Here is a 17060-nt window from a genome sequence, read left to right on the forward strand (position 1 = left end):
TTAGTGTGAGTAGCTGTGGTTTTGACTTTGTGTTTGGTGTGCATAGATACTAGCTTTAAAATGTCTGCTTGAGAGGCTGGACAAGGTGGATCACCTGAGGTCAGGAGTTCGAGACCAGCCTGGCCAACATGGTGAAACCCATCTCTACTAAAAATACAAAAAATTAGCTGGGCATGGTGGCGAGCGACTGTAATCCCAGCTACCCAAGAGGCTGAGGCAGGAGAACCGCTTGAACCTGGGAGGCAGAGGTTGCAGTGAGCCGAGATCGCGCCTTTGCACTTCAGCCTGGGCGACAGAGCGAGACTCCGTCTCAAAAAAAAAAAAAAGGTCTACTTGAGGCTGGGCACGGTGGCTCATGCTTGTCATCCCAGCACTTCAGGAGGCTCAGGCAGGAGGATTGCTTGAGGCCAGGAAGTCAAGGGTGCAATAAGCTGTGATTGCACCACGGCACTGCAGCCTGGGCAACACAGTGAAACCTTGTCTCAAAAAAAATACAGAAAATAAAATGTAAAATGAAATTAGCATTGCTAGAAAGTGTTCCAGAAGCTTTCATCTTAATACTCTTATTTGTTGATTGCATATTTTTCTAATTTGGGGAGATGGTTTGGAAATAATTGTTATTAAATCATTTTGTGATATATTTTAGTCTAGCCCCTTGTTTGTTTTGTTTTGTTTTTTATTTTTTGAGACAGAATCTCACTCTGTCGCCCAGGCTGGAGTAGTGCAGTGGTGTGATCTCAGCCCGCTGTAACCTCTGCCTTCCGGGTTCAAGTGATTCTCCTGTCTCAGCCTCCCAAGTAGCTGGGATTACAGGCACCCGCCACCACATCCAGCTAATTTGTATATTTTTAGTAGAGACAGGGTTTCACCATGTTGGCCCTGCTGGTCTCGAACTCCTGACCTTGCGGTCCACCCGCCTTGGCCTACCAAAGTACTGGGATTACAGGCATGAGCCGCTGCACCCAGCCAATTTTTTTTTCTTATGGAAAATCCCAAATGTACGAAAACAGAATATCACATAATGACCGCTCACGCCCCACACGCATGCTCATCATCTGGCTTCAGCTGCCGGCCCTGCTCCTTTTTATTTTGATGTTATGAAATACTGCTCTCCCGGTATCAGTATCTTTGTGTGTGCCCTGTCCCTTGAGGCAGTCGTTAATGAAAAGTGGTTATATTTCAGAGGGTCTGGCCTATCACATGCTTAACTGTCTACTTCACATCACACGTGGGTTTGGAGCCGTAAAATGCTAAAGCGGGAGGACCTCCTCCAGGGGCCAGCCAGGTAGCCCACCCTGTGCTGCAGAGGTGGCGTCACAAACATAAGTTGCAGCCCTTCCAGAACCCGCCTTATTTACCCAGAACCCACTTCCCTCTCAGTCACCTGGTTTGCGGTGCACTTAGCATCCCCTTCATTGTGGGTGACTTGAATATTCATAAATAACAACTGATGATTTTTTAAAATACTGTATCTTATTGCAACCAGTTAGTTCTTGTCAAGAGCCATTTATCACAGCATCTGAAAGAGAAAGGGACTCTGTTCATTGAGTGGTGGGCAGGAAAGATGATTTTTTCTTCAGGGCCTCCTTATTTCCCTTAAATTTAAGCCTTCTGGATATTCTAGGAGGAGGGATTGCTTCTAATTTTTGTCACGCTGGGTTTGACATTTTCTTACAGGTGTGGAAAATGGTCTAACATAATGCCTGTCATAAAGTAGGTAAAAATGTTTGCTGAATAGAGGCATGGATTCTGTAATTTTTGCTTTGTAAGAAAAGGCTATTTTATATCATGGGGAATTTTTGAAAGAGACCTGTTTATAGTGGAGTCACATCATATGCCACCTGAAGCAAATCTAGATATATGCTGAGCCGTGAACTTTTTTTTTTTTTTTAAAGAAACATGAGGCCGGGCACAGTGGCTCACGTCTATAATCCCAGCACTTTGGGAGGCCAAGGCAGGCGGATCACGAGGTCAGGAGATCAAGACCATCCTGGCTAACATGGTGAAACCCCATCTCTACTAAAAATAGAAAAATTTAGCCAGGCATGGTGGCGGGCGCCTGTAGTCCCAGCTACTCAGGAGGCTGAGGCAGGAGAATCGCTTGAACCCGGGAGGCAGAGGTTGCAGTGAGCCGAGATCGTGCCACTGCACTCCAGCCTGGGTGACAGAGCGAGACTCCATCTCAAGAAAAGAAAAAAGAAAAATGACAAGAATTGGCCATTTAAAATTGCAGGTGACTGCCCTGGCATTAGCGAGTGTGCCCTTGCCATGCAGTCCCCAGTCAGTGTGGTTCTCACAGCATGGTTCAGGGGCTCGCCCCAGCCCCACGCCATGCAGTGCACATCTGCACAGGTCTGCTCTGATGGCATGGCGTCCCCCACCGTAGACCCTGCATATGATGTGGCTCCATGCTAGTCATCCCCTTCCCAGCAGCCGATGCTCAGGTGGGTAGCAGGGCCTGCAAAGATTTCCACTCTGTAACGTGTATCATAATTCTCACCTTTCCTCAATAGCTTCCTTTGCTCCAATAAGCTTTGCAATCAAGGCCAAAGAAAATGATCTGCTTCCCCTGGAAAAAAATCGTGTTAAGCTAGATGATGACAGTGATGATGATGAAGAAAGCCAAGAAGGCCAAGAAAGTTCTAGTAGTGCTGCAAACACTAACCCAGCAGCTGCCCCACCCTGTGTAGTTGTTGAGGAGAAGAAGCCTCAACTTACCCAGGAGGAGCTAGAAGCAAAGCAAGGTTTGTTGATAGCTTTTAAACTTCTTGAAAGAAAGGAAATACATAAATATAAGATTTATCTGCTAAGCCAAAAAATCTCGAGGCTGCCAACTAGAATCTGAAGTCTTTGGAAATCAGACCCATTTGGGAGTTGTGTAACATGTCTGAGGTTTTGAAACGTTCTCTGTTAGAGGAATGAGCTCTGCTCTTCACTGAGCCTCAAACTCAGTGCCGTTGGCAGTTTGTTTTCGAAGCAACTGAGTTGGCCATCTTAGCCCTAATGCGCCATGGTGGAATGCATTAATGGAAGCTCACTTTGCGCTTGGCCAGCAGCCCTAGGGTAAAAGGCTCAGCCTGTCTTCCCAGCTCAGGAACCAAACTAGGAGATGCCCTCTTGTGAGGCTGCCTCCCCACAGAACCATTGGGCCCTTGAAGGTGGTGTGTACCCAGCTGGTTTTCCGGCTGCGGCTCATCTTCATGGGCCACAGCGTGGCCACCACACCCACCCCAACACTGCTGGCAGCATGGGGACAGCATATAGTCTTCCCATCCTGACTTCAAAATAAATTCTATTCTGCATTAAAGCAGTCAAATAATGGTTGCTGCATTGTGGTTGTTATCTATTCTAACTGATTTTCTTAAATTGCTTTTCCTGTATACACACATTCAGATCAAGCAACATTTAAAAGAGGCCAATTTTCAGACCAGGCGCGGTGGCTCATGCCTGTAATCCCAGCACTTTGGGAGGCTGAGGTGGGTGGATCACCTGAGGTCAGAAGTTAGAAACCAGCCTGGCCAACATGGTGAGACCCCATCGTTACTGAAAAAACAAAATTAGCCGGGCATGGTGGCACACGCCTGTAATCCCAGCTACTTGGGAGGCTGAGGCAGGAGAATCGCTTGAACCCGGGAGGCAGAGGTTGCAATGAGCTGAGATCACACCATTGCACTCCAGCCTGGGCAAGAAGAGCAAAACTCCGTCTCAAAAAAAAAAAAAAAGAGGCCATTTTCAACCACAATCCACCATCAAGAACTTCCATTGTGCTGTGGTGTTCTCCCTAAGCAAACTTGTACTCATGCCTGTACGTCTGAATCTGTCCTTCCTGTGTGTAAACTAACCAACTGTCGGATCATTTGGAATAAAACACTTCTCATAGAGTATTCATTGCCTGGTGTGAATATTTTGGATATATGCTGAGAGCCATTCTGAGGTTTTCATTATTCCAGCTTTCGTTAGTATAGAGTCTCATCAACCTTCTAACTCTGAAAGCAAAATGTCCAAAAAAGGGCACGTTATAAACTAATTCTCTCAAAATTTGATTTGTCCAATGTATGTACCTATTCAGAAACTTTAACTGCATCATATGACACTTTTGCAACCTGTGAAAATTAAGGTCAGATAAAATACTGTTTGCTCTAAACTTCTCTTTTTTCTTTGTTTATTCCTTAAGCAAAGCAAAAGCTGGAAGATCGCCTTGCGGCTGCTGCCCGGGAAAAGCTGGCCCAGGCGTCTAAGGAGTCAAAAGAGAAACAGCTTCAAGCAGAACGTAAAAGGAAAGCGGCGTTATTTTTACAGACCCTCAAAAATCCTCTGCCGGAAGCAGAAGCTGGGAAAATTGAGGAGAGTCCTTTCAGCATCGAGGTATAGTAAAATCCCACATTGGTATTTGCGGGGCTGCATGGTACATAGAAGCAGGGAGGATGTGTCTCCCTCCAGCTGCCCTAGTCTCTGGCGTGAGTGAGGGATATGAGCTCCCAGCTCTTCCTTCCTACGTGGGTTGACTGACTTTTACTTTATAGCTGTGAATCTAAGAATTTGACAACAGTTTCCCCCATAAGTGCACATGCATGTCAACAGCAAATACTGCCTGCGATTTCAGGGGAGCCTCTGCTTCACGGCTGCCCTTATGGGGCTGGCAGGAGGGCTTAGGGAATGCCTCCCATGGGTCCTGCTGGGGAAATGTGGTGGACGCGCTTCACTGTAGCCCCCCCCTCCACAGCAGCACCAGTATTGCGCTCACACGTAGGGCAGAAATCCTTTTGCCACGGTCTGTATCAATGTCAGCACTTGAATTAAAGAGAAAAAGGAAGAGGGAGTTAAGAGAACAGACTCCGCGAGTATGTGGCTCCTTCCTCAGTGGTGTGAGCAGGAATATGCCCTTACATGGGAGTCATCACGTGGCTGCCTTACAAGTCTCCTTGCCAAGTGGGGGTGCTCAGAACAGTGCCTCGGACCAGAGGCCTTCAGTAGACACGGGCTCCTGTGCCAAGGGGATTGCTCACATGGGCATCCGAGACCAGAGGCCTTCAGCAGACACAGGCTCCTGTGCCAAGGGGATTGCTCACGTGGGCATCCGAGACCAGAGGCCTTCAGTAGACACGGGCTCCTGTGCCAAGGGGATTGCTCACATGGGCATCCGAGACCAGAGGCCTTCAGTAGACACGGGCTCCTGTGCCAAGGGGAGTGCTCACGTGGGCATCCGAGACCAGAGGCCTTCAGTAGACACAGGCTCCTGTGCCAAGGGGATTGCTCACGTGGGCATCCGAGACCAGAGGCCTTCAGTAGACACAGGCTCCTGTGCCAAGGGGATTGCTCACATCGACGTCCAAGACCAGAGGCCTTCAGGAAATACTGATGCCTTCAGCAGCAACAGTACAGCAATTAATCATATTCAGCAAAAACTCGGCTTTTTTTTTTTGTCACATCAATTTAGAATCTTTTAAGTTTAATTTTAGATTCTTTATAGTAGTTCTGTCTCTGAATTTTATTTTGTATTTAAACTACAAGAATATCCAGAAATTCTTTGGAGAGTTTAGGTGCATTTTGGAGCCATAACTCTTTTAAAGTAAGAAAAATAATAGAGTAGGACACATCCTTTGAGGATTAAAGGAAGATTGTATTTGTAGCAATAAACTATGGCAAAACTGGGCATTTTAGTAGCTAGTCCTATAATTGTAGGTGAATTAAAAGCTGACTTAACATTTGAACTATAATATTAGAATGGGTTTACATCTACAATTAGACAATAGCTAAAAAGTTGTGGTTTTATGTTATTTCAAGAGCACTTAAAAATCATTTTATAAAATCTTTCTCAACCTAATCTCTCTCTAAAAGAATGAATGAACACAGGAACAGAAAATCAGACACCACATGTTCTCGCTTATAAGTGGGAGCTAAACATTGAGTGCACATGGACACAGAGAAGAGAACAGCAGACACGAGGGCTTCATTGAGGGTAGAGGGAGGGAGGGAGGAGGGTGAAGATCAAAAACCTCCCTATTAGCTACTATGCTCACTGCTGGGCGATGAAATAAATAAAAGTTGGAAAGAGTAAAAAAGGTGGTAACTCCGGGAATTTTACTTTTTGAAAAGTTTCAAACCTTCAAAAAATTGGAAAGAATGGTAAGATGCCCCCAGCACCCCAGGCGATTGCATGCGCGTGCTCACTCATCTGTATGTGCGCACATTGACCCACGCGTGCTCGCCCTCTCAGAGTCGTTGCAGATGTGGTGACCGCTCTGCCATGAATACTGCAGCTGCATTTCCCATGAAGGGCCTTCTCCTAGGAAACACAGCGCTGCATGCAGATTGTCCACTGATGGTACATCACTTCCTCTGCAGGCTGCAGCCACATTGCTCCAAGTGGCCCCACATGTCTTTTGTAGTTCTTTTTTTCCCGTAGTATAGAATGAGCCCTTCACTTTAATTATATTGACATTTCTAAGAGTCCAGGGCCATTATTCAAAACCGATTTTCTGCTTGAAGTCACTTCGCTTATTTTTCTGTGGAAAACAACATTCTAAGCTCAGACTTTTCAAATGATGCTGAAGGCTGAATCAGCTTTCTTGTTTTGGGAGTCAGTCTGAAATCCAGTCTGAAATCCTCTCACATCTGGCAGGAGGCCTCAGAAATAATACCTGATGAGCAAGGAGGGGAGAATTAGATAAGAAGAGCAGAGGAGATGAGTTTGTGTGAGACCCTGTCGAGTCCCTCAGTGCCACAGGATGGGCTCCTGCCCTGATTCCTGAGTGCCCCGGCCACCCGCTGTAGCCTCAGCTCCACGGGTCGGTGGTGCCCAGTCCTCTGAGCCATTTGACATGCCAGTCCCAGAAATGAACATTTTCAGGGAAGGTGGGAACCCCCAGCAGCCCCCCAGGACACCATTTCACAGCCTTTCCACAGCTCTCAAGAGTCAGGACTGCCTCCTGGCTCCTCACTTCAGCCAGTTATGGCAGAAGGATCTGTGGTCATTCCTTAGCTTTAATAGGATTTCTTGGCTGGGCGTGGTGGCTCATGCCTATAATCCGAACACTTTGGGAGGCCAAGGCGGGTGGATCAGTTGAGGCCAGGAGTTCGAGATCAGTCTGGCCAACATGGTGAAACCTCGTCTCTACTAAAAATACAAAAAATTAGCCGAGCGTGGTGGCGCATGCCTGTAATCCCAGCTACTCAGGAGGCTGAGGCAGGAGAATCTCTTGAACCTGGCAGGCAGAGGTTGCAGTGAGCCAAGACTGCGCCACTGTACTCCAGCCTGGGCGACAGAGCGAGACTCCTCAAAAAAAAAAGGATACTCTGCAGCAATAAGGGGATGAAATACACAACAACAAAAATGATCATGAGGACGCTTGTAGCCACACAGAAAATGCTTCTGATGTAATAAGCAGGAGAAGCACAGTATAAAATATATCCACTTCTGTGGTTACAGCCATGAAAATATGCATGTAGCAAGGAGGGAAGGGAATTTAAGAAAGTAAGGGACTTGTTACAGTGGCGTACAGGTTATCATGTTTTGATATCATTTGTGCAGTGGGTAAAGGGGTTAATTGAAAGACATTCACAAGAATACTTTAACCAGTTATATTACATGACTGTATGTGTATGTTGTAATAAAATTTCCAGTGAAACTCAGTCACAAGTATAATTTATCACTAGCCCAGTTTTTCCCAATCTGCTGTAATTCTGCATCGCAGCAACCAGAATTATTTCCTTATAAACACAAGATATGTTACAGCTTAGGCCTTTGTCCTATTTATTTTTTTGATTTTATTTATTTATTTATTTGTTTTTTGAGATGGAATCTCACTCTGCCGCCCAGGCTGGAGTGCAGTGGCGCAGTCTTGGCACACTGCAACCTCCACCTCCTGGGTTCACGCCATTCTCCTGCCTCAGCCTTCCGAGTAGCTGGGACTACAGGCTCCCGCCACCACACCCGGCTAATTTTTTTTGTATTTTTAGTAGAGACGGGGTTTCATCATGTTAGCCAAGATGGTCTCAATCTGTCCTATTTATTTTTATATGTACCTTCTCTTACCTCTCCTGTTTGCAAGCATTGGTTTTTGAATCTGTAGAACATAGAAATGAGTGTTTAAATCACTAGGATGCTCTCCCTGCGTATATGTCTGTGTGTATATGCAGATTACAGCTACCAAGCCATTTCAACAAAAATGTAATGGTTGTAGCAGATGATGATAAATGTCTTTAATTGCTTCTGAAACAAAAATACTTGTAATTAAATTGGCAATTGCCATAAATAAAATTCAAACTCGAAAATATTTTTAGCCTAAAACAACTTCTGGGACAGGTTACCCTTGACTTTGCTAAGTATTCTAGCACCTACTTTACTCACTGATGTTGAGACATTTGACCCAGCTATGTAGTTGTAAAATTCTCGGAATCCAGGAGGACTTGAGACAAGACCACGTTTGACCACCACACGCCCTGGGTGAGGAAGCCTGCGTGGCTGAGGGCGCGTCGGCACCAGGAGGCTCTTGGCACCCCCAGGTCTGTCGGGGCCATGGCTAGCTCCGGCCTGCTCTGCAGGGTGGCATGAGGACACTCCCTTATACAAGGCCTGGCGTAACATGGCAGGAATTTTACTGTCACCTTAAAGTTAACTGAAAACAGCCACAGTGCATCTTATGTGCCTGAAGGACGGTCACTTCTCTGTCTTTACTTTTTATAAAACTGATGTATACATATGATTTTTAAAGTTCAAATGCTAGAGAAAGGTATAAAACAGAGGAAAGGTCCTTTCCTTCTTATGTATTTTTTTTAATTCCTGTGGAAATGGCACTTTTTAAAATTCCTCTCAATTCTCTCCCTTCTGTAGAGTTTGAGTTTTTAACATAAAGGTTACCATTTTACCTTTTTTAACTGCAGTTTATGCTGGCATTAAGTATATTCACACTGTGCAACCATTACCACCCAACCATTCCCAGAATGTCCGTCTTCTAAAACCAAAACTCTATAGCCATTAAATAGTAACTCCCCGCTCTCCCCTCCCCCAGCCCTGGCACCCACCTGCTTGCAGCCTCTGTGAACGGGACTCCTGGGGACCGCGTGTGAGTGGGATTCTGTGGTATCTGTGCTTCTGTGCCCTGCTGACTTCGCCTAGCGTGGTGTCCTCCGGGTCCAGCCATGCGGCAGCCGCATTGGACCCCCTTCCTTTTTACGGTTGAATGATGCTCGGTCGTGTGCATCTACCCCGTTTGTTTCCTGTGCATCCTTGAGGGGAAAAACTCAATTCAATTCATGTATGTAGAGATGTAAAACCTCACAGGGGATCATACCCTACATATTTTTCTGACATCTTTTTTCACTTACAGTAGAGATCCTTCTGTTATCAGTGCTTACAGTAGTGTTTGGTGTGTTACAGGCACTCGATAGATATTTATTGACTGAATGACTGTAAGTAGTTTACCTGTAAATCACCCCCTCTGTGTGTGCCCCTCCCCTGCTGTAGGAAATGTGAGCTGTGTCTCGGGTCTGTCTGTGAATGATGCCGCTTTCACCCAATCTGTGTCCTGTATCTTGTGTACTCCAGTGAGTGCACCCATGGCGGAAATCCTCACCATGGAATTCCTTTTTTAATTTGAGATACTGCTCAGCTGACCTCTGAAGGGATCGTGGCAGTTTTATTTGCCCCCGTAGGGTGTGAGAACTATTTCTTCATGCCCCTCTCGGCATTGGTTACCATCAGCCTTTCGGTGGGAAAGCAGCATCTGCTTTAACTTACGTATTTAATGATAAGTAATACTGAGTCGCTTTGCTAATGTTTCTTTTTTTTGAGACGGAGTCTCGCTCTGTCTCCAGGCTGGAATGCAGTGGTGCTACTCGGCTCAATCGGCTCACTGCAACCTCCGCCTCCCGGGTTCAAGTGATTCTCCTGCCTCAGCCTCCCAAGTAGCTGGGACTATAGGTGGGCGCCACCACGCCCAGCTAATTTTTATATTTGTAGTAGAGACAGGGTTTCACCATGTTGGCCAGCATGGTCTCGATCTCTTGACCTCATGATCCGCCCGCCTCAGCATCTCAAAGTGCTGGGATTACAAGCCTGAGCCACTGTGCCCGGCCACTTTGCTAATGTTTCTTGGCATTGTCTGCTGCCTTTTGAACTGGCTTTCCCTTAGCCTGGGCCCGTGTTTCTTCTGGGCCCGGGAAGGGCCCTTTCGTCTTATGCTGCATCATGTTAGCTGTTTGTCATCAGTGTCACAAACGTTTTTTCCCCTGGTACGCTTCTGACCTGCACACTTGGAATTTATTTCAGTTTGAGGAGCATGTCGCTATAGATGCAACACATTAACTAAGTCATACATCTTTTCCCCAGTGACCCACAGCCTTCTTTACAACGTGCTGAATTCCCATTTGTACTCGATCTTTCTGCGTCCATGTTCCTGTTCAGTCCCGTTGACGGTTAGGAGAGGTGATTTTACATATTCAAGTACAGTTGTAAATGATGTCCTAAAGTGTGCCTATTGGCATGGAAAGATATTGGCAGTACTCTAAATTTTTCAAGTGGCGTATAAAATATATAAAAGCATATGCAAAAATCGTGCATATAAACCTGCATATGAGACTGGAGAGTTCCTTGACCCCTTCTCAGGACTGGCAAAGGGGGTGGCTTGTTTACTCGCCGCCACTCAATCCCTTACGGGAGGGACCACATGAACGGACAGGTGCGGGAACCGGAGCAAAGGAACGCTCCTCTCTGGTGGGAGCAGGCTCTGCGCTGGCCTCACGGCAGCCTCCAAGCATATCACAATGCTCTTTTAGCTCTGCCATCTGGGAGCGGGTGTCTGTGACCCCTGGAGCCCCAGAAAGCCTGTTACAATCAGTGTTGAGTGTTAATCAGCTCAGTGGAGGGTCAGGGTGACAGCCATTACACCCTGCCCTCTTGGTACCTGAGTTCTTGTCCAGCATCCAGCAAGAATCAGGTCACACGAACGAATTAAAGGGTGGTGAATGTGGAGGACTTTATTGAGCTGTGGAAGTGGCTCTCAGCAGAAAGGGAAGCTGAAAAGGGGGTACAGCAGTAAGATAATTTTCCCCTGGAGTGTGGCCATCCCTCAGCCAAATTCCTCTCCAACATCCAGCTGCGTCCTCTCCTCTCTTCGCTCAGATGCTTGCTCTTCTGTGTGTGTCCCCTGAGTCTGGAGTCTGGGGTTCTTACGGGCACAGGATAGGGGGCAGAGCAGGCCAAAAGGCAACATTCAGGTGGGAAAACAGGGATAGTTGTCACTTTGGGCAACGGGTCCAGGCTTGAGTGTGAAGCCCTCGCCAGTATTTCCCTGCCTCCTGCCCGTATCACATACATTCTCTCTTCATTCCTAGTGTGTGTTCTTAATCCAGGATGAAGAGAAGGCAGAAGTCTTCATTGAACCCCTTTTTTCATGCAGTCATTTACATAGTAGCAACAGACTGCAGGGTGATTTCTTAGATTCCACAAATTTTTTTCTTTTTCTTTTTTGAGAGAGTCTCACTCTGTCGCCCAAGCTGGAATGCAGTGGTACCATCACAGCTCACTGCAGCCTTGACCTCCCAGCCTGAAGCAGTCCTCCTACCTCAGCCTCCAGAGTAGCTAGGACTTACATGCACTTGCCACCATGCCCAGCTAAATTTTTTTGTATTTTTGGTAGAGACGGGATTTTGCTATATTGCCCAGACTGGTCTTGAACTCCCGGCCTCAAGCAGTTCTCCCGCCTTGGCCTCTCAAGATGCTAGGATGACAGGCATGAGCCGCTGCACCCAGCCCACAAATGTTTTCAAGTTACTGATCCTGCCAAGTTTACGATTCCAGTAAGAGTTTGAAAAGGAACTAGGAACCGAAACCCGCCTGTGTTTGCTGAATCTCTGCTGCGTGCTAGGTGGTGAGGTGCTTTGGGATATGCATTAGAAGCTTGCTTGTTAACCAGTGACCGTGACTGCATTTAAGCTGTTGCTGTTCACACATGGGCATTTCCATCAGGACAGCACAGCCAGGAGGAGAGTGGCGGCGCCGGGACCTGGGGCTCAGGCGAGGCCTTGAGGAGCTTACCACAATAGTGAGGGCCCATGAGGGCCAAAGACCCACAAGTGATAAAGGACAGGTGGCCCCACTCGGGAAGATGCGTTCTCAGGCAGAACGGGAATGACAATGGGAGGCCAGTTGTGGAGAGCCTGGGATGCCAGAATAAGTGAGCACGAGAGACCGACAGGATGAGAGCCGCATTTCCACTGAAACAGTGTGGCTGGGGGGCTGTGGGGCTGGGGGCAGGGGTGGGAGGACGCACCTGGGCAGGACGTGGTAGGGCAGTGGGGCTGGGTGAAGGGTGGAGAGCGACGCTGCAGTGTTGGTCATCCATCCGTGGGATTGGCCCATTTCATAGTTAATGTAGTGCCCTTCACAAATAAGATTTCTTTTATTTTCAAATACAATCAGATACAAAGTCGGTCTGCTTTTGAGCAATTTGTTTTGGCACAGTAGGAAATAATAGTTGCTAGTTCGTGTGCTAATTTTGTTGCCAAATACTTCATTGTGATAAAGGGGGACTAATCAGTGTTATTTTCCAGTGTTACAGAAGTGGCAGGCAGTAAGCTTTTAGTGCTCATAAATGACCGTTTTTCAGAAGTTACTTGCTTTGTCCCAGATTCTACCTAAACCAATGTATGTCTGCCCCCTACACCCAAACGTGACTTCAGTTTTGATCATTTTTGCTGGAATATTAAAATTCATCTCAAAGGCAGCTGTGGTTTCTGGGAAGCTGTGTTTGGCATCAGTCCTTGTGCACTTTTAGCACTTGAAGCTGAAGAAAGCAGTAATGTCAACATAATGAACCATCTTAATTCAGCCTGGCAGAGGTCACAGCAGCTCCAGTTTTCACCTTCATGGTGAAGGATGATCATGTTGTTGGAATAAATAGACTGGACTTGATTACAAGTGACATTTGAAAGTGTTGATTCAGACTGTCCCGTCGCTTCAGGATGGAGCCCTGGTCTTGAACCGCAGTGGTGAGGTAAGTATTATTAATGACAGGCGTTAGGGTAAAGGCAAAAAGAAAAGTTAAGAGGCTCAAATCATTAAGTTGGCTTTAGAAATATGAATAGAAACCCAGCTGGAGAGTTGACTCCTCGCACTCCTGTTTGTCTTGACTGTGCCTCAGATGGCGTCTCGCGCCCGTTTGGTTTTGTCTTTCACAGACGTTTGCCAGGGACCATGTTTTTCCATCTCCCCTCTGTTTTAACGCAGCGCGTTATCAATCACACACCAAATTAGTGCAGTGATTTTGTGAGCGTGGAGAGAGTAAATGAGGAGAGTTCTTCACCAGAAAAAGACAGCAAAGACATGTTTCTCTTCCTTCTCGTCACAGAACAAACTCCTTACTCGAGGGTGGAGTATGTGTCTCGGCTCTCCTTCTCTTCAGCTTTCTCTTTGTTTTCCTGGGGAAATCCCGGGCCTTGTTGAAAGGACCTGCAGCAGCTCTGACTTCCCCGAACACTCACAGGCACCTGTGCTGAGGTTCCCAGTGGCGTCTTTCATCCCCAGGGCCGGCTTGCTTTCTGTGTAGCGTGTGCTCCTGATGTAGAGGCCATGGATATTGGGGGGCTGGCTTGCTTTCTGCACAGCGTGTACTCCTAATTTAGAGGCCATGGATATTGGGATTTTTTGTTTCATCCCCGGGGCCAGCTTGCTTTCTGCGCAGCGTGTACTCCTGATGTAGAGGCCGTGGATATTGGGATTTTTTTAGTGCATCAGCTGATTTATCTGGTGTCCACCCAGGGCTCGCCTCAGAGGATGTCCTCAGCTCACAAACCTGTGTTCTTTGCTCTTTGCAGAATGGAAGCCCTCTCCCTTTCGGTGTATATGGGAGAGGCCATAGCTAGGATGTTGAGCCTCTGAAGTTGTAAAGCTTACTACCTTTTTATTTATTGTATTTTTAATTTAAAGGATCATTTAGCATTGCTTGTGGGCAAATCCTGACTAATGCCAGAGTGGAGGTATTCTTAGATATAGAGCTTGGTTTGTCATTGGACGTTTGTGTGTTAGAATTATGTAAGCAATAAAATATTTTAGCTGGGCGCGGTAGTTCACGCCTGTAATTTCAGCACTTGGGGAGGCTGAGGCGTGCAGATCACTTGAGGCCAGGAGTTTGAGACCAGCCTGGCCAAAATAGCAAAACCCTTTCTCTACTAAAAATACAAAAAAAAAAAAAAAAAAAAATTGGCTGGGCATGATGGCACATGCCTGTAATCCCAGCTACTCTGGAGGCTGAGGCACAAGAATCACTTGAGGCCAGGAGGCAGAGGTTGTGGTGAGCTGAGATCACGCCACTGCGCTCCACCCCGCGACAGAGCAAGACTGCCTCAAAACAAACAAACAAACAAAAAGAACAAAAAAATATTTAAAAGTTTGACCTGAAAAATATTGTTAGACTTACAGAATTTTAAATGAGAAAGACCTTTTTGATAAGAACTGTCCCACAGTAAAATGGATTTTTTTGCCAAAATATCCCTGGAGATAATTTAGGCAGAGCCTTAAAGATGAACTTGGTAGCGGCCATCAGATCCCGAGGAGGAATTCATCCCTGCCCTCCTGCCCGCAGCACGCCCACAACCAGGGAGGGGCGTTAGAGAGCACGGTGTAAACGGAAACAGCAAGGAGGCTGAACAGAGGGCTATGAAATCACGGTGCCATCATAAAGCAGCCAGCCCAAGTGGAATCTCATCTTAAATTGGGGCCTGCCCCACCAGGGCTCTGCTGAATTGCTTTTGATCTCAAAGCCAAAGTAAGAAGCATAACTGTAGAGGAATCATTTCTGCAGTGTTTTCCCGCAGCCAGCTGGCCTTGCCACAGCGGACCTAAGGAGAGGAAAGGAGGGAGGGAAGCCCCCTTAGCACTTTGCCCTTCACAGATGCCGTCCTGCACACGCTGTGCCACGGGCTGGGCTGGAGCTCTCTCCCCGGGGAGCAGCTGGGGGCAGCCTGGGAGACTGGGTCCCCCACCCCAGCACCTAACCTGAATTTCTTCAAGGCACAAAGGATAAATTGCAGATTTTTCACTGTGTCTAAAGGTGTGAAATGTTTAATGGCTGTAGTTTAAAATTCACTTAAAGTGAGGAGAGAGTGAGCTTTCTGGGGAAAGGGGGGCAGCCTGCAGGCCTATGCTGTTGAAGGGTGCTGTCTCCTGATCTGGTTCCGATGAGCTGTGGTGGAAATGTGTCAGGATGCATTGAAGATTCATATGCTCTTCTGTATGTATGTGACACTCAGACAGAGAGGTTTTAAAACATCAAAGGGGAACCTAGACCTTCTTTAAAAATTATTGTCAGAGTAGTGCAGATGTTCATTTAAAAACCTAATATTGGAGGTTTGAGGAATCTCTCCTCTGGTAGTTAAAACTATTTTTTTTCCTTAAGAACTATTTTTTTTTAATTATACTTTAAGTTTTAGGGTACATGTGCACAACGTGCAAGTTAGTTACATATGTATCCATGTGCCATGTTGGTGTGCTGCACCCATTAACTCGTCATTTAACATTAGGTATATCTCCTAATGCTATCCCTCCCCCCAACCCACAACAGTCCCCGGTGTCTGATGTTCCCCTTCCTGTGTCCATGTGTTCTCATTGTTCAATTCCCACCTATGAGTGAGAAGATGCGGTGTTTGGTTTTTTGTCCTTGAGATAGTTTGCTGAGAATGATGGTATCCAGCTTCATCCATGTCCCTACAAAGGACATGAACTCATCATTTTTTATGGCTGTATAGTATTCCATGGTGTATATGTGCCACATTTTCTTAATCCAGTCTATCATTGTTGGACATTTGGGTTGGTTCCAAGTCTTTGCTATTGTGAATAGTGCCACAATAAACATACATGTGCATGTGTCTTTATAGCAGCATGATTTATAATCCTTTGGGTATATATACCCAGTAATGGGATGGCTGGGTCAAATGGTATTTCTAGTTCTAGATCCCTGAGGAATCGCCACACTGACTTCCACAATGGTTGAACTAAAAAGGAATGTATTTTTTTCCAGCATAGCATCTCTAATACTCGAATACTGTGCTCCTCTTGTTGGCTCCGGCTGTCCACAGCCTGGGGGCTGGGAAGGGAGTGCTGCCTGTGGAAAGGCTCGGGAACCAGAGGGTTCACTTTCTCCTTTTGCATCTGGGAGGTGACGAGGTCACTCTGGATAGCCACAGAAGGAGACTTTCTAAGAGATGGTTGCTGTGTTTGTTGGTATGAGGGGCCCAAAGTTGAAATTTTATAAATATACATCTTCAATGTTCTGTTTTCCCTGTTAACACCCAGATTTTCCTTTTATTCTTAGGAATCCAGCACTACGCCCTGCCCTCTACTGACTGGAGGCAGACCTCTGCCTACTTTAGAAGTTAAACCACCCGATAGGCCTTCGAGCAAAAGCAAAGATCCACCAAGAGAAGAAGAGAAAGAAAAGAAAAAGAAAAAGCACAAAAAGAGATCTCGAACAAGATCGCGTTCTCCCAAGTACCATTCGTCATCCAAGTCCAGGTCTAGATCACACTCAAAAGCAAAGCATTCTCTTCCCAGTGCCTATCGGACAGTGCGGCGGTCGAGGTGGGTGTGAAAGGGGCAGCACCTCTGGTGCCCTCATGACTTCTGTGTCCTTCACAGGACACCCAGTAGAGCTAGGTAGAACGTTTAAAATCAGTGCCGCTTTCATTAAGCAGATGCGTGTATGCATGTGAATGTGTGCCTTGCAAGTCCAAGTAAGATCTTTTTCAGATATTTGTTTTATACTTAACTTTTTTTTTTTTTTTTTTTTTGAGACAAAGTTTTGTTGTTGTTGCCCAGGCTAGAGTGCAGTGGTGTGATCTTGGCTCACTGCAACCTCCACCTCCCAGGTTCAAGTGATTTTCTTGCCTCAGCCTCCTGAGTAGCTGGAATTACAGGCACCCACCACCATGCCAGGCTAATTTTTGTGTTTTTAGTAGAGACGGGGTTTCACCGTGTTGGCCAGGCTGGTCTTAAACTCCTGACCTCAGGCAATCCACCCACCTCGGCCTCCCAGAGTGCTGGGATTACGGGCCTGAGCCACCGC

At 46.6% G+C, this 17060-nt stretch overlaps 1 protein-coding gene across 4 annotated transcripts in view; it reads left to right on the forward strand.

Annotated features, from left to right (window-relative positions):
- SFSWAP (splicing factor SWAP) overlaps positions 1 to 17060 on the forward strand; it is an 89094-nt gene that overhangs the window by 49028 nt on the left and 23006 nt on the right. For 3 of the 4 annotated variants that reach the window (XM_030821692.1, XM_030821693.1, XM_030821695.1), the window contains exons 12-14: positions 2514 to 2744; positions 4175 to 4365; positions 16311 to 16576. In XM_030821692.1, the coding sequence (XP_030677552.1) occupies positions 2514 to 2744; positions 4175 to 4365; positions 16311 to 16576 (688 nt within the window). The remainder of the gene's footprint in view (positions 1 to 2513; positions 2745 to 4174; positions 4366 to 16310; positions 16577 to 17060) is intronic. The other variant, XM_030821694.1, reaches the window with a different exon arrangement.

The sequence above is a fragment of the Nomascus leucogenys genome, chromosome 10 (assembly GCF_006542625.1).
Source record: "Nomascus leucogenys isolate Asia chromosome 10, Asia_NLE_v1, whole genome shotgun sequence".
Taxonomy (NCBI): domain Eukaryota; kingdom Metazoa; phylum Chordata; class Mammalia; order Primates; family Hylobatidae; genus Nomascus; species Nomascus leucogenys.